The sequence below is a fragment of the Linepithema humile genome, chromosome 8 (genome assembly GCF_040581485.1).
Source record: "Linepithema humile isolate Giens D197 chromosome 8, Lhum_UNIL_v1.0, whole genome shotgun sequence".
In the NCBI taxonomy this organism is placed as follows: domain Eukaryota; kingdom Metazoa; phylum Arthropoda; class Insecta; order Hymenoptera; family Formicidae; genus Linepithema; species Linepithema humile.
In genome coordinates, this window is record NC_090135.1 from 3,482,108 (window position 1) to 3,508,596 (window position 26,489).

Genomic DNA, 26,489 nt, shown 5'->3' on the forward strand with positions numbered 1-26,489 from the left:
TCGAAGCTCACACGGTTTCATGTATAATATCTCGTAAAGATCCCAACTGCATTAATAATAATGCTTTCAGAAGATCTTTGTCAAGATAATCTTCTTCTATAATTTTTTTTTTGCTACTCGCAAAACATTTGTGCTAAATAAATGTGGAGGTTCCGCAGTGTCGCTTGTACTCATTAAATCTTCAGCTAATTCCGTACGATAGGCTATTGCCGTAGTATTTTTCAATTTGTCCGCGATTTAATCTCTAATAGGACGTCTAAGATAACGTTTTCCACAACGACCTTTGCCTTCAATAAAGGTGCAAAAAATTTTCGTTGTAAGATTATTTTCAACGGAATTATCTATATCGCATTTAATTACGGCACCACATTTACAAGCACCACTTGCATATTTCTGTTCCCCACTACGCAATAATTTATGATTTTTGAAATTAAAACCACAAATTATTTTAGTAGCTGCCCAAATTTTTTCATTAAATACATGCTGCCAAATTCCAGATCTTAACATTGTATACTCACGTATAGATTCTGGCTTACCTTTTTTTCTTTGCCGATATACTTTGCGCATGATTAATGACATAAATTCTTCTTTGGGTATAGAAATAGTAAACGTACTTGCAGTGCTAACGCTTAGCGATTTCGTAGTATCGGCTGATGAATCTGCGCCCATGTTTATTTCCTCTAATACCTCTTCACTTACATTATCTTCCGGGGATGTCGCAGGAAGAAAACGATTCATTAATTTATCCTTTATGTTGTACCTATTACATGCTACAAATGTATATAATGAACCGGGCGTAATTATATGATCCAATTCCTTTACGATTGTAATCCACACAGAATCGCACTTCGAAATAATAGTGCCCTTTGCTGTAATAATCTTATCCTTGTGGTCCAGAAATTTTTGGGTAAACAAATCATTATTTACTTTCGCTGGTCTTCCAACACGCATCTTAATTTCTTATGCAATGCACAGAGCACACACAGTATGCAAAATACAATACACAAAAAACAATTCACAAATCGCAATAACAGCACGTATGAGAGTAACGATCACTTCTGTAGGAACGCTTTCCACAGATGTTCACTGCTCGAACTCTCGAGAATGACTGGTCGATGCCAGTATATTAATAATAATATTCTATGCTTTGTCAAAATGTGTGTTTTCATCTCTTCGCGGCACGCCTTTTCATCAAAGCGCTGCTCAATACACATCAAACATAGCGCTGATCAATTGATGTAAACATGTAAACATTCGAAAGAAGTCGAGACAGCGGATCTCTACTTCAAAGCAAAGATACGACATAATAATTAGCGCGCGATTTACGCAATTGCGCGAAAAAAAGATTAATAATAATTCACAAAAACCAATCTCAAAACGATCTAAAACATATCTAGTAAATCCACGCTATTCAATCATTTTTAAAGTTACTTTACTAAATCAGTATTAATTTCGATACCCTACACTTGTTTGGGTCGATTTTTCTAAGTCAAATGTTGAGCAATAAATTAGAGAAACATTTTAAGACCAAAACATTAAGAGCAACTAATTGCGTTCATGTACTTTACTTTTGTCGTCAAGCTAGCACCGCCACAAGTTTGGGTCGATTTTTCTAAGTCAAATGTTGAGCAACAAATTTGATATTATAAATCTTGAGAGCAACAAATTAGAGGAACATTTTAAGACCAAAACATTAAAAGCAACTAATTGCGTTCATGTACTTTACTCTTGTCGTGAAGCTAGCACCGCCACAAGTTCGGGTCGATTTTTCTAAGTCAAATGTTGAGCAACAAATTCGATATTATAAATCTTGAGAGCAACAAATTAGAGGAACATTTTAAGACCAAAACATTAAGAGCAACTAATTGCGTTCATGTACTTTACTCTTGTCGTCAAGCTAGCACCGCCACAAGTTCGGGTCAATTTTTTTAGTTAAATTGCGAACAATAAATTTAAAAATGGTTTATTTTGAGATTCTTTAATGCAAGAAACAATTTTATAACTATCTGATATTGTTAGTTACTTATTTTTCTTAATTTTATTTTTATGTTCACAATATGTCATGTTGGTTTTTTTTTAAATTTAATATTTTAAAAATCTGTTTGTACTATCTTTAAGCAATTAATTAGTAACAAATTCTGGTATATTTGTTTTTTGATTTGCAACTCGTTATAAGTGGTTTTCAAAGGTGGGGGTGCCAGCTTAATGGCAAGTCAGCACACCCATCTTTAATATTATTTTCCTGCTAATGGATAAAAGCAACAAATTCGCGCTTAGAGCAACAAATTAGCAACAAATTAGCACTTAATTTTGCACTAAATTTGAACCCGATTTTTCATGGTGGGGGTGCCAGCTTAATAGGGGTCATAACTGGGCCTTAATCATTTGATGTGGGAAAGCAGGGTCACTTCTGCTCCCCCACGCCCTCCCGATGTTGGTGGGGGGCGGGATTGATGCTTGGACCCCCGTCCGTACATCAAGGGAGGTTTTCTCCCCCCTCATAATTCCTTTCTCTTTTTTACGGGGGGGGGGACCAGGCTACCTCGGTCTCCCCCGCTTTCCCTGGTTTATATATAGGGGGACCGGGACTACCGTGAGCCCCCGTTCACGATTGACTTCCGCTGGGAAGAGAGGGATAATTCCCTCTCCGCCCAGCCTCTCTTTTAAATGAAGGGTATCCCCGAAGAGAAGGGATACCGTCCCAGGGGTCTCTCAGATCAGATGGTAGCGGCGGTGGATGTTTGTTCACCGTCGCTGTCTGAGAGACCCCTACTCCCGTCACGCCCTACGGTGGGCTGGTGTACGGCGACGGGGGTTGATTCTCTTCCGCCGCATTGCGGTCGGGGGAACTCCCCCGCCGCCGTTGTCTCCCGTTCTTCCTCTCTAGGAAGGGGGGGAAAAGGTGGGGAGGGTGGTGGAGTACTATCCACCTCCTCCGCCTCCCCTCTTTTGATACGTTCCGCCTCCTCTTTCCGCGACATTATGATGCCGCAGAAATCGGAGGCGGCCTTCCATTTTTCCTCTCCCTCTAGCATTGATTTGACCAATGCCGGAAGGGAGAGGTCCTGTCCAACCACTGCGGTCAGGGCCCGGCGCTCCTCGGTCCACGCCTCACATTCCATGAGGGTGTGCTGCGCCGAGTCCCGACCGGCCGCACAGTGGTGGCACCCCGTCGTGTGCTCCTTACCTATCCTGCACAGGTAGTCACCGAAGCAGCCGTGCCCGGTGAGCACCTGTGTCAGGTGGAACTCAAGTTCTCGTCCTCTTCTGTCTACCCATTCCGGGAGACAGGGCTGGGTGGTCCATCTGCCCGTCGCAGAATCCGCAATGGCTTCCTGCCACTGAGAGACGGCTCTGCGAAGGGCTTCCCTTCTTATTCTTTCCACGGCCCCTGGTCTTAAACGGGTACTCCCGGTGCGGTCGGGGTCCCTCGTACGCCGATAAACCTCGGCGTACGAGTTCGCCAGGAACTTGACCGGGAGGAGGCCCGCCAGGGCCGTGGCCGCCACGAACGACGTCGTGCAGTAGGACCGAATAATCCTGATGGCCAGCCGGCGTTGTTGGCGATGAATCATCGCCTTGATTCACCGACTGACCGAGACTTTTTCGGCCCATACCGGTGCTCCGTAAAGGGACACCGACTGCACGACGTTCGCGTACAGACGCCGAATCTTCACGTTCGGCCCACCCACGTTGGGCAGGAGACGGCCTAACGCGGCCGCCATCCTGTCCGCTTTGGGGATGATTTAAGCAAAATGTTGCTCAAATCCCCAAAGCCCATCCAGGGTGTCTTCTGTGGGGCCACCTCCAGACCCGTCGCCTTCACGGAGCGTACGACACATGCCGTGGCCAGGCTAGCCATGGCCGCGGCCTTTCGCCAGTTTTCTCCCCCTTTTTATTTTTTTTTTTTTTTAAAGGCGGGGAAAATTCTTTATGGATATGGTCTCGGGAGAGAACCCGTGGGTTATGTGGGAGTCCCCAGGGAAGAAATCCCTGGTATACCCACTAAAATCCCCGCCGGTGACTTTTCTTGCCATATGAGGGAGAGCCGGGTATCGCCTTGGGCATTCGTCACAGCTCTCCTTTAGGCGTGGCCATGTATCCAGCCTTTTCGCCGGGCAGGGTTCTTTGTCGCCTTGCCCCAGTGTCCTGCCTAGAAGGAAAGGTCGGATTACCGCGACCTTCCCCTGCCTTCCCTGATGTTGGTGGGGGGCCGGGGATGATTAAGGGCTCCCGCCCTTGACCAGCCCCCGCAGGGAGAGGTAATAATAATAATAATAATACCCTTCCCTGTATTGATTTATGTTTGGGGGGGATGAGGAGAGCTTCCCTCTCCCCCCCTCCCCAACGACCCGTGGGTCCAGGCCGGTATAATCTGTGACCCAGGGGACCCACTACTTACGCACTTAAATGGGCTAGACGGCGGCGAGGGACTAATCTCCTCTTAGTTGGGGGAGGATTCCCGCCACCGTTTCCATTTCCCCCTCTCTGTGAGGGGGAAAGGGGTAGAGGAGGAGCGTCCTCCACCTCTCCTCTTCTGGTTCTTTCCGCCTCCTTTTTCTGCAACATCACTTGGTCGCAGAAGGAGGAGACGGCCTTCCACTTATCCTCCTCTCCCAGCATTGATTGGATCAATGCCGGGACAGAGAGGTCCGTGCCCATCACATTGGTCAGCGCTCAGCGCTCCCTGTCCCATGCTTCACACACCTGTAGGGTGTGTTGCGCCGAGTCCCGACCAGCCGCACAGTGGTGGCACCCAGTCGTGGGCTCTTTTCCAATTTGACACAGGTACTCTCCGAAACACCCGTGTCCGGTGAGCACCTGCGTCAAATGGAACGACATTCCTCGTCCCCTCCTGTCCACCCACTCGGGTAGACAGGGCTGGATGGCGTGGATGGTCCATCGCCCAGCCGAAGAGTCCGCGATGGAGGCTTGCCAGGCCTCCATCATTCTGCGGCGGGCTTGCCGCCTTAATTTGTTCATGGCCCCTGGTGTTAGGCTGGCACTCCACAGCGCGGTTTGGGTCCCTCGTACGCCAATATACTTCGGCGTACGAGTTTGCAAATAACTCCGCTGAAGGCAGGCCCGCCAGGGCCGTGGCCGCCACGTACGACACCGTGCAGTAGGCCCGGGCGATTCTAATGGCCAGCCGCCGTTGCTGCTGGTAGAGTAGCTGTTTGATTTGTCGGCTGGCCAATGCCGCCCCAGCCCAAATCGGTGCCCCATAGAGAGACACCGACTGCACGGTGTTGGTGTATAAGCGCCTCACTTTGGCGCTTGGACCACCCACGTTGGACAGGAGACGACTTAACGCGGCCGCCATCCTGTCCGCTCTGGGGATTATACGCACAAAGTGCTCTTCGAATCTCCAGAGTCCATCCAGGATGAGACCCAGATACTTGATCTGGGGTCCCACCGGGACGCGGACTTCCTCTACCCAGATTAGGATGGGGGGGGGGGTCGCCCCATATCCCTGTTCCTAAAGAACAGGGCCTCCGTCTTTTGAGGGGCGACCTCCAGTCCCATTTGTCGTATCGAGCACACGACCACCCGGAGCGGCATTGGTCGCGTTCCGGGCCTCAATCCAATTCCTCCCCCGGGCCACCACCAGCGTGTCGTCCGCATAACAAATTAGACGACAGCCCGGAGGAAGCGCCTAACGGAGCACTCGATCATATGCGAGGTTCCATAATAGGAGTCCTAAAACTGATCCCTGAGGAACCCCGCAATAAACCAACTATAGGCGTATGGCCCAATGGATTGTGTTCGACTTGGTTGAAAGTATGAAACCAATTTCTTAGAAAAATATAATTTATTTTCCTCGTCAGAGAAATAGAGTATATGTACAAGTTTTGTTTGATTTAATTGATTGCGCCAGAGGCGCTTTCTCGGCAAATGTGTAAGGCCGAGAGTTAAAAGAAAAATTGACGGGCGCGGTAAGAAATTACCGGCCGCGTCTTAGTGTTTTGAACGGGTCCTAAAAAGGACGGTTCAATTGAGTTAGCTCGTTGCAGCCTCTTTCCCGGCGTCGGTGGAACTCCGTTCGGGAAATGGTCTTCTGTCTGACAACTGCTCTCTGAGCAGGCTCTGAGCGGTGAAGTCTGTACTGCCACGGAACGAGTCTCTGGTGTGCTGATAACTGTAACCGTCTCGGCTCTCGGTATTACGGATTGCTCCGAGTACCGAGGAGAGAGAGGTCTCCGAATTCGGATGTCGTCTTGTGTAAGAGTGTCCCTTGGTGGTCGAGTCAACCGGACGCAGAACTCTAGTGGAATCAATTTCCAAGCTAGAGACTGAGGAGGTGACGGCGAAAGTGGAGTATCCGCGGGCCGCTTGGTTGAAATGTGCGGCCGATGCTGGGACTCTGTTTTCTTTCTACGCGCCTTGCGAGGCAGCGTGTGAAAAACTGCGAGACTATGTGTCTCTGGTTAGATTCTGCCGAGGCAGAGTACGACTCAGTTCAAGGGCCCTGGAGAGAGCTCGCCTTGAAGCGAGTGAGTGAGGAAAGATCTGCGGAGCAGCTCTTTTATATCCCTTCGATCGAAGCTTGATCGCGAGAAAGCTCTTCACCGCCTGCGCAACCTGGCGGTGTCTCCGCAAGCTCATAACTCGTAGACGGCCTGCGGCACGTAGCGGCGCCGCGGCGTATTATACCGCGTCAGTGCAGCGGTGTGGCGGTGAGCCGCCACACCGACCTACTGCGTATTCGCTTCAGGCCATCTCGGTACTGGAGCGTCCTGTCGCGGAAATAGTCCCAGACCACCTCCCTTATGTATTGGGGGAAGCCATGATACTCCACGGCCTCCCCCACAAACTCCCAGGGGAGGAAGTTGAAGGCGTTGACGATGTCTAATGACACCGCCAACGCCACCTTCTTCTCCGTAATCCGTTCCGAGAGCGCCTTTAGGTGCATGATGGCATCCACCGTTGAGCGGCGCTCCCGGAACCCGAACTGAGCCTCGCTCAGGTCGGGACCAGTCCGCGACAGGTGCTGGACTATTCGGCCGGCGATGACTCTCTCAAAGAATTTGCCGACCTCGTTCAGCAGGCAAATAGGCCTATACGCAGAAGGCTGCTCCGCCGGCTTTCCTTCCTTGCGGAGGAGGACCAAGTTGGCCTCCTTCCACAAGAAGGGGAAGGCGTCCGATCTGAGGCAGTTGTTGAACAGCCTCCTCGCTGCCTCGGAGAACTCCCATTCAAAGACCTCGAGCTGCCCGCTCCAAGGGGGGGGGGGTTCCCCCTAGGCGGGACATTTCCCGCCTTAATAGGGGAAAGGGTGCCCACCACCCTCTCGAGGAACTCGGGCTCCAGGGTCTCCGAGATGGGGGGCGCCGCTGGTCAAAGTCTATTTAGGACAATTCGATATGGGCGCCCTCAGGGATGCCGGTCTAGCTCCGCCAGCAATTCGTCCCAGGCTCCGGTCTTGGCCCTGCTGATGGCCGACCGGAGCGCGTACCGTGCGGCCAGGTACGCGCCCCGCGCCACTGCCGTCCCGTCACCTCCGCCCGCTCTGCGTTGAGCACGGAGGAGATCCCGTCGAGCTCCGGTGGCTTGTTTCCGGAGCTCCGCGATCTCCCCACTCCATCAATAGGCCGCTCGACGAGGGGCGGGCTTTGATCTCGGCATGGCGGCGTCACATATACGAGCCGCCATGCCGCGGATCGCAACGGCTTCTTCTTCGGTGTCGACGTGACCCGGGAATCGGGACCACGTCTCCACCTTGGCTGCAGCGATGAGCCTGTCCAAGTCAAGCCTGGACAGGGCCCATCTTCGAGGGGGGTCAGCCCTCCTGCGGTGGAGCAGCATTTCCCGGGGAGTGGCCGAGAGGACCATCTCTATAAGCCAATGGTCCGACAGAAACTCCCCTTCGGACACCCCCCACTGGCTCACCAAGCGCGCAGCCGGGGGGGTGGCCCATGTCAAATCGACAATGGACCACCCCCGAGGGCGGACGCAGGTGTTGGTGGACCCCCTGTTTAACAGCAGAAGGTCCATCTCCGCCGTCCATTTCAAGAGGGTCCTGCCCTTTGCATTGGTGGACCAAGAACCCCACACCGTAGACCAAGCGTTGAAGTCCCCCGTCACCAGCACGGGATGGGGGAGACACCGGCGTATGCCGTCCGCCATTTCCCGTAGGAATTGCTTGTAAACAGGGCAGGACCATCTAGGGGGGGCGTAGACCCCCACCACACAGACGACACCCCACCGCACTATGACGAAACCACTGCCTTTCACCACTAGGGTGATCGGAGGGGAGCGCGGGAAGTGCCTCCTAATTATGGCAACGGAGCTGTCCAGGTCCGCGAGCCAATTAGGGTTTGACTCGGAGACCCAGAGCGGCTCCGATACCACGCCCAGACCGGCATCACGCCCGCTCAGGTCCTGCAGGAAAAGGTCCTGGGCCCTACGAGCGTGATTCAGGTTCGCTTGGAGAAGCCTGATGGATATTGTGGGCGTTCAATGTCCTACCCAGTGCTGCAAGATCGAGCATCCTGCAACAAAGCAACATGAGGGAAACGGCCCCCACCATGCGGGCACTACACAAGCGAGAACCGCACGTCACGCGTCCGTGTGCGCACGCGTCAGCGTAGCATGCTATATTTTGTCACTTCCCCAGCCCGCGAAAAATGCTACGTACAAAAAATGCTAAGAAGCCAAGCGTTTTTAATCGAGTAAGGCGAATTGCTTGAATAATAAAGATTCCGTCTTCTAGACCTGTATTTTGCAACTTGTTTTTTTTCGCATTTCTTTCTAACGCACAATCTAATGCACAATCGAGTAAATAATTAAATAAATTTTTTTTCTAAACAGTATTATTTTATATTCATTAAAAATATACGCATAATTAATTATTATTAATAATTATTAACTGTTGAAAAAGATATTAATTTGCTACAACTTGTCAATAGAAAATTAAAATATAATTTTACAATTTTTCAACAAAATGCAAGTTTAACATATGCCAAGATTATTAATAAATATAAAATAATACTTTTTTGTCGAAAGCATTATTAAATAATTTGATTGATTACTGTTAGAAACTCATGTGCAAAAAAAGTTGCAAGAAGCAATTTCCAAACACAATATCTTCAACATTTTAGCTAATCGCTTTACCCGTTTAACCACGCTTGCTACTTGACATTTTCCTCTTTAAACTTAAAAGAAAGATATATTAATAATTTATTAGTAGTTAATAGTGGCCTTCCACGCCACCCATGAGGTGCCACTAATAGCGCGCTAGATTTTTTTAAAGTGGATCTTCGCCTGTAGCCCTATTATACCACATATTATTGCAAAATACCACAAAAAATATATTACTATGTAAATATTATGTATATTACAATATAAAAACTATATGTATATTATAAACATATACATACAGGGTGTCCCAGACTTACCGAATAACCGATTCAGGGTAGACTCCTGACGTTGTTCTGAGACGAAAGTTCCTTTGGCAAAATGTCGAGGGTGTCGTAATTTCGGCGTTATGAAGAGCAAAAGTTCTCCAATCGATGCGCTGAATTTTCCCGCGCTCAAGGACATCGCACATCAAAGGAGCCCCGTGCATCGCGCAACGATTGTTTCGATCGAGCGCGTTTCTCGCGATTGTTCACGCATTCACTGTTCACTGTTTCACAGTACTCCACAAGAAAAATGGAGTCAGATCCGCCGGAGACCTTGCCGGCCAGTGCACATTGATTGCTCCGTATTGACGTAAGGCGCGGTAGGTCATACCTCGCAGTGTTCATATCGATTTTCTATCGCGGGAGCGCACGATGCTTCACGCTAGTGCTTGACAGTTCCGCGCGCGTGTCGTGATTTTGTGCAATTCGGTGAGCGATCAGTCTGTCCTTTTTTGTCGGTCATACGAATGTCAATGTCGCGAAAAAAGTGTCGAAAAGTGACGCGACGATAGCCTCGCCACACACGTGCGCGAAAACGCGTCGCGTGTTAAACGCGAGATACGCGGATAGATAAATCTTACGCGGAGTGCGCCCGTGCACTGGCCGGCGAGATCTCCGGCGGATCTGACTCCTTTTCCTGTGGAGTACTGTGAAACAGTGAACAGTGAATGCGTGAACAATCGCGAGGAACGCGCTCGATCGAGTCAATCGTTGCGCGATGCACGGGGCTCTTTTGATGTGCGATGTCCCTGAGCGCGGGAAAATTCAGCGCATCGATTGGGAAACTTTTACCCTTCATAACGCCGAAATTACGACACCCTCGACATTTTGCCAAAGGAACTTTCGTCTCAGAACAACGTCAGGAGTCTACCCTGAACCGGTTATTCGGTAAGTCTGGGACACCCTGTATATATTAGTATCATATTCACGTATAAATAATAGATGTGTATGGTACGCGCGCGCGCACACACACGCGCAGATATCCACACACACACATCTATTATTCGAATTTAGCTACAATTACAGCATTCAAGAAACTACAAATAAAAATATTCATAAAATTTTTGTTTTTTTAACAATTTTTTTATTTGTAAACATATATATATATATATATATATATATATAAATTAATAATTAATGAAAATATTTTGTATATGGGGCATTCTTTCTCAACTTTACACCCATGCTGCCCATTATCTATTTGATCTGAAAATTTTTGAAAAAATCTTAAAATTTACAGAAAAATGTAAGCTTTTCAATGGCGCGTGGCAAAATTATCAAATTCAATTGGATCATACTTAAAATTTCAGGAAACCGAAAAAAATTAATAAAAACGGTAATTATTTAAGTGTAGCAATTATTCATTCGACGTTTTGCTCTTCCAATTAACACTTTCGAGTACTCTGTTTATCTATGCACTGTCACATAAGTCTAAACTAAAATGGCGGATTTAATATGGCCGCCAAAAATTTAAAAAATTTAAGAAATTAACGGATTTTTGTAAAACTTAATACCAAAGAGTTTTTCTGTATGCTGAATACAAATCTCAAATCAGATTTTGAAAATTCAAAATGGCGGATCTAATACAACCACCAAAAATATTGAAAAATTTAAGAAGTTAACGGATTTTTATAAAACTTGGTATCAGGAGTATATTTGGGACGCAGATTTTAAAATTTTATCATTAAATTCGTATTTATCGACCTATTTGGTCTAAAGATTATCGAAAAACTATTAAATTTTATAACAAAATTCAAGTCCTCCATGGGCGCGTGGCAAAATTATCAAATTCAATTGGATCATTATTTTTTTTCTGAGCCTAATCAAAAAAATTTCATAAAATAAGATCGTGAAATCCATTTTGTACACATTCGAGAGAGTTTCTCTACCGCGATATTATCGCCATTCATTACAACATTTTAACGTTAAAAAACGTTTCATTGTGATTCCGTGAATTTCTAAACGCTTTAATATTTGGATTTGTATATCCGACTCCCATGGTTCTGGGCTTTTTTGTGTTTTGAGCGTTTCTCTGAGGTTTTCTTCGAACAGTTCTTTTCAGAGCTATTTTTAACCGTTCTTTTAGGACTGCTCTCAGAACAATACTACAGAAAATTCTATTATCTGTACTATTTTTGATCGTGAATCTTAGAATTTGATTTTGAATATGTCCAGTATACACGGTGATAGATGTTGCAATCCCTACAATGTGGAAGGTCACAGAGGGAAAGATCTTCGACGCATTTCGAGTGTTATAAAACAATTATTCCCAAAATTTCCAGATAATGCTAAAATTTGTGCAGCATGTAGAAAAATGAAATATCCTCGCATGAATGAAGATACGCACGTCTCATCGAGTCTTGATAAAACGTTTGATAATTGTACTCATGATACTGAACGGAATATTTCTGTATCTTCCGGTGCATCTTCATTATCATTTTAGTGGAATTGAACGCAACATAAAATCACAAAGAGAGATTGAGTTGGATATGTTGAGTGGATTGAAAGAAAAATTTTCCACTCTTGAAATTAATGATTCTTTGAGATTGACGATTTTGACTGTAGTACCAGATGCATGGAGTCTAAGTCAAAATTCTCGGGAATTCAACTGTTCTAGGTATTTTGCAAAAAAAGCTAGAGAATTGAAAGCATCTAAGGGCGTTTTAGCAGAAACAACTGCTAAAAATGGTAAACCATTGCCGGAAAGTACTGTTACACGAATTAAAGATTTTTACAATAGTGACGAAAATAGCAGAATCATGCCAGGTAAGAAAATTATGGTTTCAGTAAAAAATGACGAGAACAGAGATTTGATTCAGAAACGTCTTCTCCTTTTAGACTTAAGAGGTCTTCATGATATTTATAGTAAATGCCATCCTGACTGTCATGTTAGTTTTAGTAAATTTGCCCAACTCCGACCAAAACATATACTTGCTGGTGCGAATAGTACGCATTCGGTCTGTGTCTGTACGATACATCAAAATTGCAAATTGATGATTGACTCTGTCAATTTAAATAATCTTACTAAAGATTCCAATGTGATTTTACATGATTATAAAGATTGCTTACGCCAAATCGTGTGCAAAAATCCTGATAAAAATTGTTATATTGGTGAATGCAGTAAATGTCCTGATATTATTGAACTAAAAAAACATTTGAAAGAACTCTTAGATGAGAAAGGTATTCACTACATACAGTTCAGTGTCTGGACAACAACTGACAGATCAACTCTTCAGACGCAAATTCTTCCGTCGTCGGAATTTGTCGATGAATTTTGTGACAAATTTATCATTCTAAAACCTCATTCTTTCATTGCAAAAGAACACTCTCGATTCTATCAGAAAAGAAAAAAGAATTTAAAAAGGGTGAAGTTCTTGCAGTATTAGATTTTTCTGAGAATTACAAGTATGTTGTGCAAGATGCATCGCAGGCGTTCTATTTTAATAATTCACAATGTACTGTTTTTCCTGTCGTGTGTTACTATAAAAAAGAGTTAGAACTTGAACACAAAAGTTTTATTTTTTTGTCGAATAGTACACTTTATGACACAGCTGCTGTATATACTGTACAAAAGATGCTGATTCCTGAATTGAAAATAATAATTCCTGAGCTAAGAAGAGTAATCTACTTTAGCGATGGGGCAAAACAGCATTTTAAAAATAAATATCAGATGATGAATCCAATGCATCACGAAAAGGATTTTGGTGTTGCAGCGGAATGGAACTATCATGCCACTGCACATGGTAAAGGTGCTTCAGACGGTGTAGGTGCTGTGTTCAAAAGGGAAGCTATGCGAGCTAGCCTCCTTAGTAAACCGAACGATGCCATTCTTTCATTCGAGAAACTTGTTGACTGGGCTCAAAAAAATTCTAAAAGTATTAGTATACTGTCATATAATGACAAAGAGCACCAAAAGACAAAAAGATTTTTGAAAAAACGATTTGATGTAGCTCCACTAGTTCCAGAGATTCTGAGAAATCACTGTTTTGTCCCAATCAACAAAGAAATGGTGATTAAGAGATATTCCAATGCTGGTAATAGTTCGACTTTTTCATATCAAGATTTCAAAAAGTAGGGAGTAAAAGCTTAGGCGACATCAGAATCAGAAGTATCTTTAGTATCATGTTTTATAAAAATCTGTCAATTTCCTAAATTTTCAATATTTTTGGTCTTTATATTAGATCTGACATTTTCAGTTTTCGAAATCCGACTTAAGATTTGTATTTAGCTGGCCGTAAAACTCTCTGTTCAAATTTTATAAAACTCCTTTACTTTAAAAAATTTTTTAAATTCTTAGTTGCCATATTAGATCCGCCATTTTGAATTTTCTAAATGCGACTTTCAGATTCGTTATTAGCAGCCCGAAAAAGTCCCTGATACCAAGTATTATAAAAATTCGTTAATTTCTAAAAATTTTCAAAATGTTTTAGTGACCATATTGGATCCGCCATTTTGTATTTTTGAAAGATAACTTTAGACTCGTATACAGTAACCCGAAAAATCCCTTGATACCAAGTTTTATGAAAATCAGTTAATTTCTTAAATTTTTTAAATTTTTAGCGGCCATATTGGATCCGCCATTTTAGTTTAGACTTATGTGACAGTGCACAGATAAACAAAGTACTCGAAAGTGTTAATTAGAAGAGAAAAACGTCGAATAAATAATCGCTACACTTGAATAATTACCGTTTTTATTATTTTTTTTCGGTTTTCTGAAATTTTAAGTATGATCCAATTGAATTTGATAATTTTGCCTCGCGCCATTGGAAAGCTTACATTTTTCTGTAAATTTTAAGATTTTTTCAAAAATTTTTAGATCAAATAGAAAATGGGCAGCATGGGTGTAAAGTTGAGAAAGAATGCCCCATATATTTTCCACGTGTTCCGCCGCGGCCACCTCTTCCGCCACGGCCGTCCTTCTCGCCTCCAATTCCTCTGGCTGGATTGCCTCTTCCGGCCCCGCGAATAGCCCGCTGGACGTACCAGCACGGCCGGCACCTCTCCTTTTTTTTCCTACAAAATAAATATTGATATAAATAATGAATAAAATAAAATAATTGTATATGTGTATTAATAATGTAATAGTTTAAAGTTTATTACATTGTAACGGTGCGTATTTTTACGCCTCACGGGCGCACACTGGTCTCAAACGACATGAGCTGTCTCAAAACCCCCTACAGCCTTCAATTTTTGACCGATTTCAATCTTTTTTTTTTTTAAATAATCTGTATAAAATTTCCAAGAGATCTGTGGGAGCCGATTTTTAAAAAACTTAGTTAACAATTCTAATGTTTAAACAAATTAGGAATTTTTGGATTTTTTACTTATATCTCCCTAAAAATTATACTTTTGTGTTATATATTGCATGAAATTTATGTAAAAAATTGTAAAAATGAAAAAAAAGTGTTGATATAATAATCCAATTGTTATAAACAAATTAGATTAAACCATTCAGGTCCATGAGCAAACCATTAGCGTTAGCAAGAAAATGAATACAGATATGACAGCATTAGGTAAAAATATGATTATGCATTAAAAAAAAATTTGCCTATTTGTTTAAACAATTTTTGTTTAAACAAAAAGTTATAAACAACGAGATTATTAGAAACTAATAACGTTTTTCGCTTTTACGAGAAAAATTACGAAGGGAATGTGCCTTGCAAAATTTTTTTTAAATCTTAATTTTCAATAAAAAATATAAATAAATATTTCTATGACGAGTGAGTGCCCATTTGGACCCATTCATGGGCAAATCATTAACGATAACAAGAAAATGAATACAAGAATGAGAGTATTGGGTAAAACTACGATTATCCATTAAAAAAAAGTTTTTATTAATATTGTTTAAACAGTTTTTGTTTAAACAAATTGCTAAAAACAGTGAGATTTTCAAAAACTAATAACGCCATTCGATTTTACGTAAAAAATTACGATGGAAGTGTGTCTTAAAAAATTATAACATACAATTGTTTATTTCTTTATTGTATTGATTAAACAAATTGCTTTTTTCCACCTACCTTTAAATTACATTGCAAATAAATCTTAGAGATTGAAATTTGTTATTGGATAATATTGAGAATTTTGTGAATTGTTTCATATTGGAAGTAGGAAAAAGTTTAGATCAATTTTATGAGGTTTAGTACTTCATTTACTTTATTATTATAGAATTTATGCATCCAATGTCATCAGAATAAGTTTTCTTTGTTTATGCGAGGTTTGAGTATTTCATTTGTTTCAGTATTATAAAAAAAAGGAGTTCTATAAAATTTGCTTATTCGCTGTCAGTATAAATTTTCGTCTTTTGCTTTGTTTCCCATTTGTTTCGTTATTATAATATCGAGTTAAATAACATTTTGGTTTTTAAAATAGCAAAAGTTTACGTGTTTTTTACAAGATTTCGTTCGTCATTCGTTTCAGTATTATATAATTTGCGCATTTAATGTCAAAATAAGTTTTGGTTTTTGTTCAAGGTTTTCTTAGTTTTTCATTTGTTTCAGTATTATAGAATAATTGAATTCTATACAATTTTCACATTCGATATTAAAATAAGTTTTTGTTTTTTGTTCGAGGTCTAGAGTATTTTATTTGTTTCAGTATTATAAAAAAAGGAGTTCTATAAAAGCTTATTCGCTGCCACTATAAATTTTCGTCTTTAGCTTCGTTTCCAATTTGTTTCGGTATTGTGAAATCGAGTTTAATGACATTTTGGTTTTTGAAATAGGTAAAAGTTTACGTGTTTTTTACAAGGTTTCGTTCTTCATTCGTTTCAGTATTATATAATTTGCGCATTCAATGTTAAAATAAGTTTTGGTTTTTGTTCAAGGTTTTCTTAGTTTTTCATTTGTTTATGTATTATAGAATTAAATTCTATAAAATTTTCGCATTCGATGTTAAAATAAGTTTTTGTTTGTTCTTCGATGTTTAGAGTATTTTATTTGTTACAGTATTATGGAAATAAGTTCTATAAAATTTGCTAAATCGATGTCAGATTAAGTTTTTGTCTTTAGTTCAATACTTTGTTTTTTATTTGTTTCTGTATTATGAATATTGCGGGTTTGATGTCAGAGTAATTTTTCGTCCTATGTTCTATGATTTAATTAAATGATTAAAAATTTGTGTTTTACTAAGGCGTTTTTACTTTTAGTTTTATCAATTTTTTATTAGAAATGGAAAAGTTTGAAATTTCTAATAGTGCTTTATGCAATATACTGTTAGAACCTGAAAGTGATAAAAGCATTAATGCTCTAATAAGCCACATTAGACAGCACTATGATTTGGATGACAAAACTTTTGTATTAGTAGAGAAAAAACTTGTTCGATCCTTTATGCCTACTTTTAAATCAAAGTTTTCCAGTGTTTTATATAACGAAAATGTGTTTAGAAAAAAAAATGCTAAGTGGTTGTCTCAACATTTCTATGTTGCTTTTAATGAGGATATAAATGTTGGTGGAAGGCCTGTTGTGGAAGATTTTAACAAAGGATCGAGAGCCACAAAGTATAGAAAAATTTAAACGATTGCAGAGAGTTATTCTTTCGAAGAAATTCAGAAAGCTTTTTTTAAACATTTGCGTGACTCTGGAAAGGAACATTTAATAGCAAATATAGAAAATTTGTTATCTGAAACTTCAAAGAGTGATCGAAATACAAATAATCCTATTTCTTTTACCGAAGATGAATGTATATCCCTTATAGAAGATGCAAAGTTGTCAAAATGGCAATACGACTCTATACGAAAACAAATTTCTGCAAAAAATGCTGATATTTTAATTCCTTATCAAAATCTTTCATTAGCAAAACAGAAATGTTATCCTTCTCCAGAGCATATAACCATAACCGATAAAAGTGCTGATGTCGATTTACAAGCTCTTTTAAACCATACATGCAAACGTATTTTAGAAATTCCACGTCTGCGTGTTAAAGATAATTTAATTGGAAACAATACAGAATTGTCATTAACTATGATTTCAAAATGGGGATGTGATGGTGCATCTGGTCATAGCCGTTATAAACAAAAATTTTCTGATGGAACTACTTCTGATGAAAGCATTTTTGTAACATCAATTGTGCCTCTTACTTTGGTCTTGAATAATGCAAATGCAGTTAATCAGAAAGTAATTTGGAGTAATGCTCAGCCTGGTTCAACTAGACATTGTCGTGTCATTAATTTTGAATTCACAAAAGAATCTAAGGAAACGATAACAAAGAAAGTTAATCAGATAAATGATAAGATTACATTTTTGCAGCCAACAACAATTGAGACAGATTCTGTTAAAATTAAAATAAATCACTCCTTGTATTTAACAATGATTGATGGGAAAGTTGCACAGGCCTTGACTGATACTCCTTCTTCTGCATCCTGTGTCATTTGCCAAGCAACATCCTCGGAAATGAATAACTTACAAAAATTATCTCTAAGACAGTAAATGAAGAACATTATAAATATGGTCTTTCTAGTCTACATGCGTGGATAAGGTTTATGGAGTGTATTCTTCATATAGCATATTGTTTGGAATTTCGTAGGTGGTCTGTTCGATCAGTTGAAGATAAACTAAAAGTTAAGGAAACAACACGAAGGATACAGAAGGAATTTAGAGAAAAATCCGGCCTTCTCGTAGACTATCCAAAACAGGGTTCTGGATCATCTAACGATGGAAATACTGCGAGAAGATTTTTCCGCGATCCGGAACTGACAGCTGAAATTACGAAAGTTGATTTGAAACTAATTGAGAGATTTGGTATAATTTTGCAAACCCTTTCTTGTGGAATTAAAGTAGATGCAAAAAAATTTGATGATTATACTAAAGAAACAGCAAAATTATATATGCAACTCTATGACTGGTACTATATGCCTTCTTCTGTCCACAAGATCCTATTTCATGGTTCAGAAATAATTCAGCACTTCCTTCTTATTCCAATAGGAATCTTGTCAGAAGAAGCACAAGAATCGCGTAACAAAGACATTAAACATTACAGAGAATTTAATACTCGAAAGTGCAGTAGAATTTCTACAAACACCGATTTATTACATAAGCTACTAATATCATCTGACCCTTATATTTCAAGCCTTCGATGTCAACCAAAATATCAAAAGCACGTTATTGATTCTCCTGCAAAAGACTTATTAGATTACTCATAAGAAACAAATTTTTAGTTTAATTCTTTAAAGATTGACGTTAAAATATGTTTTAATTATTAATGATTATGTTTTTATAATGAGGATTTGCAATACTCGATAATTGTTTGCTCATGGACCTGAATGGTTTAATCTAATTTGTTTATAACAATTGGATTATTATATCAACACTTTTTTTTCATTTTTACAATTTTTTACATAAATTTCATGCAATATATACCACGAAAGTATAATTTTTAGGGAGATATAAGTAAAAAATCCAAAAATTCCTAATTTGTTTAAACATTTGAATTGTTAACTAAGTTTTTTAAAAATCGGCTCCCACAGATCTCTTGGAAATTTTATACAGATTATTTAAAAAAAAAAAAGATTGAAATCGGTCAAAAATTGAAGGCTGTAGGGGGTTTTGAGACAGCTCATGTTGTTTGAGACCAGTGTGGGGCGGTGCGTAACGATCCGGAATTTCGACGGTGCAAAGTGGATTCTTACGACGCGGAATAACTCGCCGGTTCGCCAGAATTCGTTCGTGTAGTTTTTCGGGATAGGTTTTTCACTCCAAATTATCAAAAACAAATTCAAGAAAATAAATATTTATTCAAAAGAGCGTGATAAAAAAAAACATTTAAAAATGAGTACATAAGTATTTCTCTAACGGTTAAACTATCTAATATCTCAACGGTATAAACGGGTACAAATATCGGAAATAAACGGATAATGAGTAAACTGCGTAATTTCTTAAACGTGTCGCGCGTTTGGCCGCAATTAAACAACTATGAATATGATTAATCCTAAGTCGGTCGGTTCGTACGGTACGGAGTCAAAGTATTAAAAAATAAGTGATACCGCGTGTATCCGAGCCTTGCTGAGTCGTCGACGGTTGCCGGTGCGCTGTGTTCAAAGACAGAGAGAATCTTCTCTCGTGCGAGGGATATAGAAAGTCGAACGCCGGGAACACCCGACCAAGGCAGAGAACGCCCTGCCCCTGGAATGACGGAAAGTCGGAAGTCGAACGCCGGGAACACCCAACCGAGGCAAAGAACGCCCTGTCCCTGGAACGACGGAAAGTCGGAAGTCGAACGCCGAGAACACCCGACCGAGGCAGAGAACGCCCTGCCCCTGGAACGACGGAAAGTCGGAAGTCCAACGCCGGGAACACCCGACCGAGGCAGAGAACGCCCTGCCCCTGGAATGACGGAAAGTCGGAAGTCGAACGCCGGGAACACCCGACCGAGGCAAAGAACGCCCTGCCCCTGGAACGACGGAAAGTCGGAAGTCGAACGCCGAGAACACCCGACCGAGGCAGATAACGCCCTGCCCCTGGAACGACGGAAAGTCGGAAGTCCAACGCCGGGAACACCCGACCGAGGCAGAGAACGCCCTGCTCCTAGAACGACGGAAGGGATGGGAGCGAGTACGACCGGAGCTTCAGAGTGCGCCCTGAGGCTTGTCCGAGTCGTACTCGGGGGAATGGTATCGGTCTGCTCCGCGAGCCGGCTTTTATACCGGTCGCGCTACCCCCACTTGGGGTGCTACCTTACCCGGCAGCTACCCCTTTTCGAGCTACTACCCTCGAGTTGGGGGATCGGAATGCGGCCCGTAATGGGGGGTGCTCACGTGAAGCCCGTGTGGCGCTTAGTAACAGCGCGTGCTGTTACAACATACTATATTTTTTTTGCTGCGGTTGCTCCGGCATCCGCTCCAGCTGCAGTTGTTGTTGTTGCTGCTACTGTTGTTGTTGTTGAGGCTGCTGTTGTTGCTGCTGCTGCTGCTGCTGCTCCACTTGGAGGCGCAGCCTTACAACCTCCTCATGCTGCAGCTGCATTTGCTGCTGCATTTGCAGCAGCAGTTGCTGCAAATGTGAAGCTTCTACTTGCATTGTGTTTTCTGTAAAAAGAAAAAAATATATATATTTTTTATTTTTTAAAGATATTATGTATACAATTATAATAATAACTTTACGTAGTTACTTTAAAAACGTAAAACGTTAATTTTAGCACAAATATAATTAATAATATTAATTACTTACCGGACGAAGCGTTCTCCATGGCAACCTGCGCTTACTTTTCCACGAATTGTAAAAATAGCGGCGTTTGAAGAACGTGGACGCGACTTCGATGGCAGAACGCTATGCGCATCGAAGTCGCGTCCACGTTCTTCAAACGCCGCTATTTTCACAATTTGTGGAAAACTAAGGAACTAAGGAAAACTAAATGCGCAGCATTTTTGCGATTCTCAATTGTTTCTGCGTGTATACCGCGTCTGCATTGCGTGGTATATACAGGGTGTCCCATTTAACTTGAGACAATTAAATATTTCAAAAAATAAGCATTGTACGAAAAAATGTCCCAAATAAACTTTTAATATTATCAAGGGAGACGTCTGCCTGTGTAAAAATTAATCCGCCCTCACCGTCCCTTGGGGGTGAGGCGGGTGGCAACTTTGAAATTTCAAATGGGAACCCCCATTTTTTATTGCAGATTCGGATTCCTTGGAAAAAAATACGTAAGTTTTGTCCGAGATATTTTTTTGAATTGTGATAGATGGCGCTGTAATCAGTGAAAATTAGTTTTTGCCATTTTCTCTCACCATCGGGGTGCTTTATTTTGGTGAGTCCCCTCGCCTCTCACTATTTAATTATAATAATTGCTCGAAATGATGACCTTCCATTTTGATGCATTTATTAACTCGAGCTTGGAATGCTTGTACACATGTAGAAAGTGTATCTGGCGTTATTTGTGCGCAAGCATATCTAATACGTTCCACCATGTTTTCTCGAGTATTTGGTACTTCTGTATACACATTTTCTTTAAGGTAACATAAAATTATTTCAACTTTAAAAATTATTTCAAAATTATTTCAACTTTTTCTTCTAAAGATAAATAATTCATTATTTATTTGCTGACATAAAGAACGCGTCCGTAAAAAAACAAGTAGCTAGCGTACCAAAACTATGAGGCATCTACATAGGTATGTAGTAAATTTCTGAAATACTGAAAATACTGAAAAAGAGAAACAAAATAAATGAAAGAAATTAAGTCAGAACAATTTTTCAATAACTAAATTTTATAAATTTCAAGTCAAGTAAATTTCAGTAATACGTACGCTAGCTACTTGTTTTTTGGGCAGTTTTGGGCAGTCAAACTGACGGTGCCCCTTCGTTTTGCAGTAGAAGCATATCACATCTCCACGGCACTCTACGTGTGTGTGACCGCTTTTCCCGCAATTTCTACATATGTTCGTATTCGTCTGTCTAGGCGCGTTTGCTGACAAACCGGGTTTCCGTTCGGTCAACGCCACCCTCTGCGATACGGCGCATTTTCACTAGAAAATCGTCTATTGAGTCGCCCGCGATCGAGAGAGCTATGGCCCTCAATGAGCTCTGCGTTATTCCGCCGATAAGCAGATGTATCGCGTCTTTGATCGGTAAATTCAAATTATTTAATAACGCGAGCTTGGCGATTGCGTACTGGTCAAACATCTCTTTTTGGGCGCTCCATTTTCGCGCCTCAACTTTCTGCATCGCCTTGTAAAACAGCACTTTCTTTTCAAACATTTTATTTAGTTCTATTTTCAGGGCCTGCCAAGATCCGATCACTTCGCCCGTCTGGATCTCATATCACTGGCGGGCGAATTTTGTAAGTTTACTGGACGCGGCCAGCAATGTGATCCCGTCGGAGGCGCCATGAATGACGGCAACTTGGTCAACCCGTCTCGACCACACGGCAACGTTCTCGTCTTCACCGCCACTAAACTCCGGAATCTGAGAAGCCAGCCAGCTAACCGCGTTGCCCGTCGGTAATGTATTCGCACTTATGTGAGTTTGGCTGTTTATTGCTGAATTTAAATTGTTCGTCACATTACCTTCAGTTCTGCTTATGATTTCAGGGCTACCTGAAAGGTCTGCCTCTCCGTCTGACTGGACCACCTGGACGTTTCCCGTCCTTGGCGCCAGCTGCTGCAGTACTTACAGCATGAACTGCTGCTGCTGCTGCTGAAGCTCCTGCTGCTGCTTCAACATCGTTGTGGAGATGTCCGACATCGCCTGACGGAACATCTCCGACGTCAGCGGCTCTCCTCCGACTGTTCGCTTTGAAGACGATGCTGCTGAGACGTAGACCTCACCAACTGTCTGTTGTTCGTCCAACGTCCTCTCCGACGGCCCAATCCTCTCAAGGTGGGTGAGTATTTGTTCGATAAGGAGGTCTCGGTCGTTTATCACCGGTATCTGATACCGCCGAGCCTCCCTTTGTATCGCTTCTAACGAAGCCTGCTCCAACTCCTCGCGATCGAGCATCGACCTCGTTTTTGGCATGATGCTTGCTCGGCACGACCCGACAACGTCTTTTAAATAGTTTTTCTCTACTTTTTTAGACTCGAACTGTTTTCGACTTTTCGGATTTTTTGACTTCGACACGACACGGCAATGATCTCAGTTTTTTTCGACACGATGCGGACTTGAAAAGCCCTTTATCTATTTCGACACGACACGGCTTAAGGATACCGTAATCCCACTTCTGAGCTGTAAGATATTTATCGACAGTCTGTAAATTTTAAATAAAAGATGATAAAAGTTAATGTTCGGCAACAACTATTTTTTGAATGATAGGACGGTTACGTCCTATCTCTGACCTTATTTATTATATTTAATAAATAATACCGGCAAAAGTTATTAGGTTGTCAGGAACGATAGTTTATGTAAGAAATAAATCGACACTGCTTCTAGATTTAATACTTAACATTTAATTCAGAAAAAGATATAATAAGTAATTTTCAAGAACGACTTCGACAAATTTTATAAGTTCTAATTATCTCGACAACTCCCGACAGTCTCTCTATTTGATTTCTATTTGCGACTATATCGCTCGACCCGACGTTAGAGAGTGTTACAGATTTTGTATTTCTCTATCAGGTCGCCTCGCATGAACATTCTAGAAAACGGAACGGTTACATGATTATTTAGTAAAAATATGGGGCGGGAGCGCGCTCGCGCAAAATCGATTTTATTGAGGCGCTGCTCGATCATCTGGCTGCCGTCAGCTGGCGCCGTCTATCGTTGGTTTTCTTTGCCATCTTTCAATTCCATAGCACGGAAAAGCACATAAACCAAAAGTTATATAGTTCAGTCACTCTCGAGTATAAATGTTAAGACACTTATGTCATCAGGTCAGTAGTAAACAATCAAATATATCTTAATTCTTAATACAAGTGATCCACTGACGTCACTGTCGTGAAAGGGTTAACTCACCGTATAGTGTAGTATGCACAAATTATGCAACTCTAAGGCAACCGCTGTGCACACAACCAACATAGATGGGCACTATGGTGTCCCATATAGTCTAATAGATTATATCATAATTATTATAATACACATTTTCTCCTAAGACACATGCCAATTGTTACATGCTGGTCCATAAGTGCGTGCGCACATGTGCTGGAGGCAGTCGCACAAAGCACATTAAATGCAGTATATATTAATAATAATACATTTGCACATGGAAAAAGACATGTAATTGGATGAAATTAAGCATAGAGAGAATGACATTAATAAAATTCAAAGTAAAAATCGCACACAAAACTGTATCAAATTACAGATACTTAATCTAACCTCACTTTAGAGCAAGTATATTCTTATGTTTATTTATTAAAAAATCAAATAAGATTGTAAAAATTTCACCAAACCAGAAAGCGGGAAGCACGCTGATCACACCTATGACCAAGCTTTTCTCCAAAAAAGGACGTTAATGCACAAATAAATGGCATTAAGCCAGAGCTATAACTACACACGTCTGCACTGCTCGGTTGCCATGAAGACTTCCCCTCTCCTGGATTTTATCCAGTATGTTCTCCCCATGGGGGAGACGCAACAACCCTATAAGAGTAATCTTATAATGCCACGTATTATTCCATAAACTTGGAGTAATACAGGAATGCATCTCTTATAGAAAGGAAAAGAGGTGACCCGAAGTCCTGAGTTATGGGTTTCACACGCACCCTCAACCCCTTTTTTTCCCTCTCCCTTTCCGCATCTTCTTTGGCCCTCATTACCTTTCCACAGAAGGCAATGAAGGCCTTCTATTTCTCTTTATCTCCAGTGATCTCGGCAATCACCGACGGAAGACCAAGACCCATTCTTCTATCCAGCACCCCCCATAGCTCCGCCCTCTCCTGCTCCCAGGCAGAGCAGGACTCCAGGATGTGCTGAGCCGTATCCGGCCCACATCCGCAGTGCTCACAGAGTGAGGAGGTAGCTCTTCTTCTTTTATGAAGGTAGTCTTGAAAACAGCCATGACCTGATAATATTTGAATGCTGTGAAAATTAATATATCCAGTAGCTCTCTCGTACCACTCTTTAAAATAGGGAAGAATGGCCTGAGTTGTTCTCAAGCCACTAGTATTGTGTATGTCCTTAACCCTATTTCTCCATTCCGTTATGGCCTCTCTCTTGGCCTGAATGCAGAGTCTTACCTTTGCGGAATGCTCCAATGGAGCACCCTCCCGATCTAGATTCTTTGACTGTATGTATACTCATCTAAGGGCAAGGGCAGTTAGGTTGTGACCGGACACGTAGGGTGGAGGAAACGATACGTGGACTCAACAGTCTCCAGGTTTCAGCGCTTTTGCTTCTGTCAACAGTCCCCAGCTGTTTTCTCTGCAAACAGCAAGGTTGTTCGCTGCGTCGGTTGGTCCGCTGCTTCTCGTCGGATGTCGGCCTTCTCGGTCGAATTGGATGCACTGTAATCCCATCCGCAAATTTTACAGCTCGCTCTACACTCGCGCATCCATTATTAATGTTCGGTTTTTCTGTTACAGATTCCCCCGGATTGTAGGCCTCCCAGGACTTCCAGCTGCTGCATGGATCGTCTGATGACTCGCATTAAGGTAGGTATGGACACAATTAAGTTTGACACAGTTAAATATTTTAACCAAGTAAAATATTTATTTTACAAATATCACCGAAGTGAATATTGCACACACGATACATTTTGTTTATTCACTACGCGGATGTTCGCGTTGCGTGAGGCCGACAATTCCGGTCCTCATTTTAATATTCGGCCCACTACTTGCCGAGATATCATGATCTTGGTATAAATCCCGCCGTTGATGCGGATCCTACGGAATCCGATTGCCCAAGCTCTCGTTGTGTCTCGATCGTCCTCTTTTATATATTCCGGCTACTACTTTCCCCTTCCTTGGCGACGCTCGCCTATCCGGTGTCCGCTGTGATGGTAGCTAGATTTCCGCCAATCGGTGTAAAGGTCAGAGACGCGTGTTGTTTACGCCGGCGGCGGCATTGAGCCTTCAAAAGAACAATGGGCCCATTGTGTTTAGTGGTAAAGTTTTGACGGTTCTCGAGTAAGTATTGACCGACTGTTTTTATTTTTAGGTTCTTTGATAGCTTTTACCGCTATTGTTTGCGCTATCGTTCTTTTGATTCTTTATAAGAAAATCATACGCTACAGGCTGCTTGAGTATTATTACTCGTATTGACATGTTACGTCCTGATAGATGTAAAATTTTTTCGTTGGGCTCGGCGATCGACGTAAACGGGCCTGACCGCACGAGCCGAGCAGCAAGTTTAGGACTTGCGGGTCAGCGACTGGAAGAGTCGTTTTTACTCCGTCAACGAGTCAACCGCTCGTGGTTCCCTTTTTGGGTCAAGGAATTGAATCCCTATTACCCGGGACGGAACCTTTGTGCGCAATTTGAGAGGGAAGGTGTGAGGGGGTGACGAACGAGGAGGGTGTGGTTAAATGAAAAAGGACAAAAGTTTAATTTACTAAAGACAACATTTTAATTTGATTGTATTTATAATTAGGATACAAAAACTTAATTCTTGATCGCATGTGTTAATAATTTTATTTGTGTATTCTTTACAATAGTGTGTGTGTGTGTGTGTGTGTGTGTGTGTGTGAGTGTTTCATTTTTCCGGAGGGAGGACAGAAGAAATAATA

At 41.9% G+C, this 26,489-nt stretch overlaps 2 protein-coding genes across 2 annotated transcripts; one reads left to right on the top strand and one right to left on the bottom strand.

The window, feature by feature from the left end:
• Positions 1 to 6,000: 6,000 nt before the first annotated feature.
• Positions 6,001 to 8,127, bottom strand: LOC137001703 (uncharacterized). Its single transcript, XM_067360809.1, has 3 exons — positions 7,644 to 8,127; positions 6,700 to 7,176; positions 6,001 to 6,293 (listed from the first exon to the last, which is right to left on the bottom strand). Exons 1-3 carry the CDS (start codon positions 8,125 to 8,127, stop codon positions 6,001 to 6,003), a joined length of 1,254 nt encoding a protein of 417 aa, XP_067216910.1.
• Positions 8,128 to 19,524: 11,397 nt separating this feature from the next.
• Positions 19,525 to 20,137, top strand: LOC137001704 (submandibular gland secretory Glx-rich protein CB-like). Its single transcript, XM_067360811.1, has 2 exons — positions 19,525 to 19,967; positions 20,083 to 20,137. The coding sequence occupies exons 1-2, from the start codon at positions 19,525 to 19,527 to the stop codon at positions 20,135 to 20,137; spliced, it is 498 nt and encodes a 165-aa protein (XP_067216912.1).
• The last annotated feature ends 6,352 nt before the right edge of the window (positions 20,138 to 26,489 follow it).

Excerpts from the sequence above, each read along its gene's own strand:
- LOC137001703 (XM_067360809.1), bottom strand. The coding sequence starts at position 8,127 with ATGGCGGACGGCATACGCCGGTGTCTCCCCCATCCCGTGCTGGTGACG. Across the intron at positions 7,177-7,643 it reads GATCCGCGGCATGGCGGCTC|CGAGGAGGCTGTTCAACAAC; the intron begins GTATATGTGACG and ends TCTCCGAGGCAG. Across the intron at positions 6,294-6,699 it reads TGGCCTGAAGCGAATACGCA|TCTCTAGCTTGGAAATTGAT; the intron begins GTAGGTCGGTGT and ends TCACCTCCTCAG.
- LOC137001704 (XM_067360811.1), top strand. The coding sequence starts at position 19,525 with ATGACGGAAAGTCGGAAGTCGAACGCCGGGAACACCCAACCGAGGCAA. Across the intron at positions 19,968-20,082 it reads AGTACGACCGGAGCTTCAGA|CTACCCCTTTTCGAGCTACT; the intron begins GTGCGCCCTGAG and ends CTTACCCGGCAG.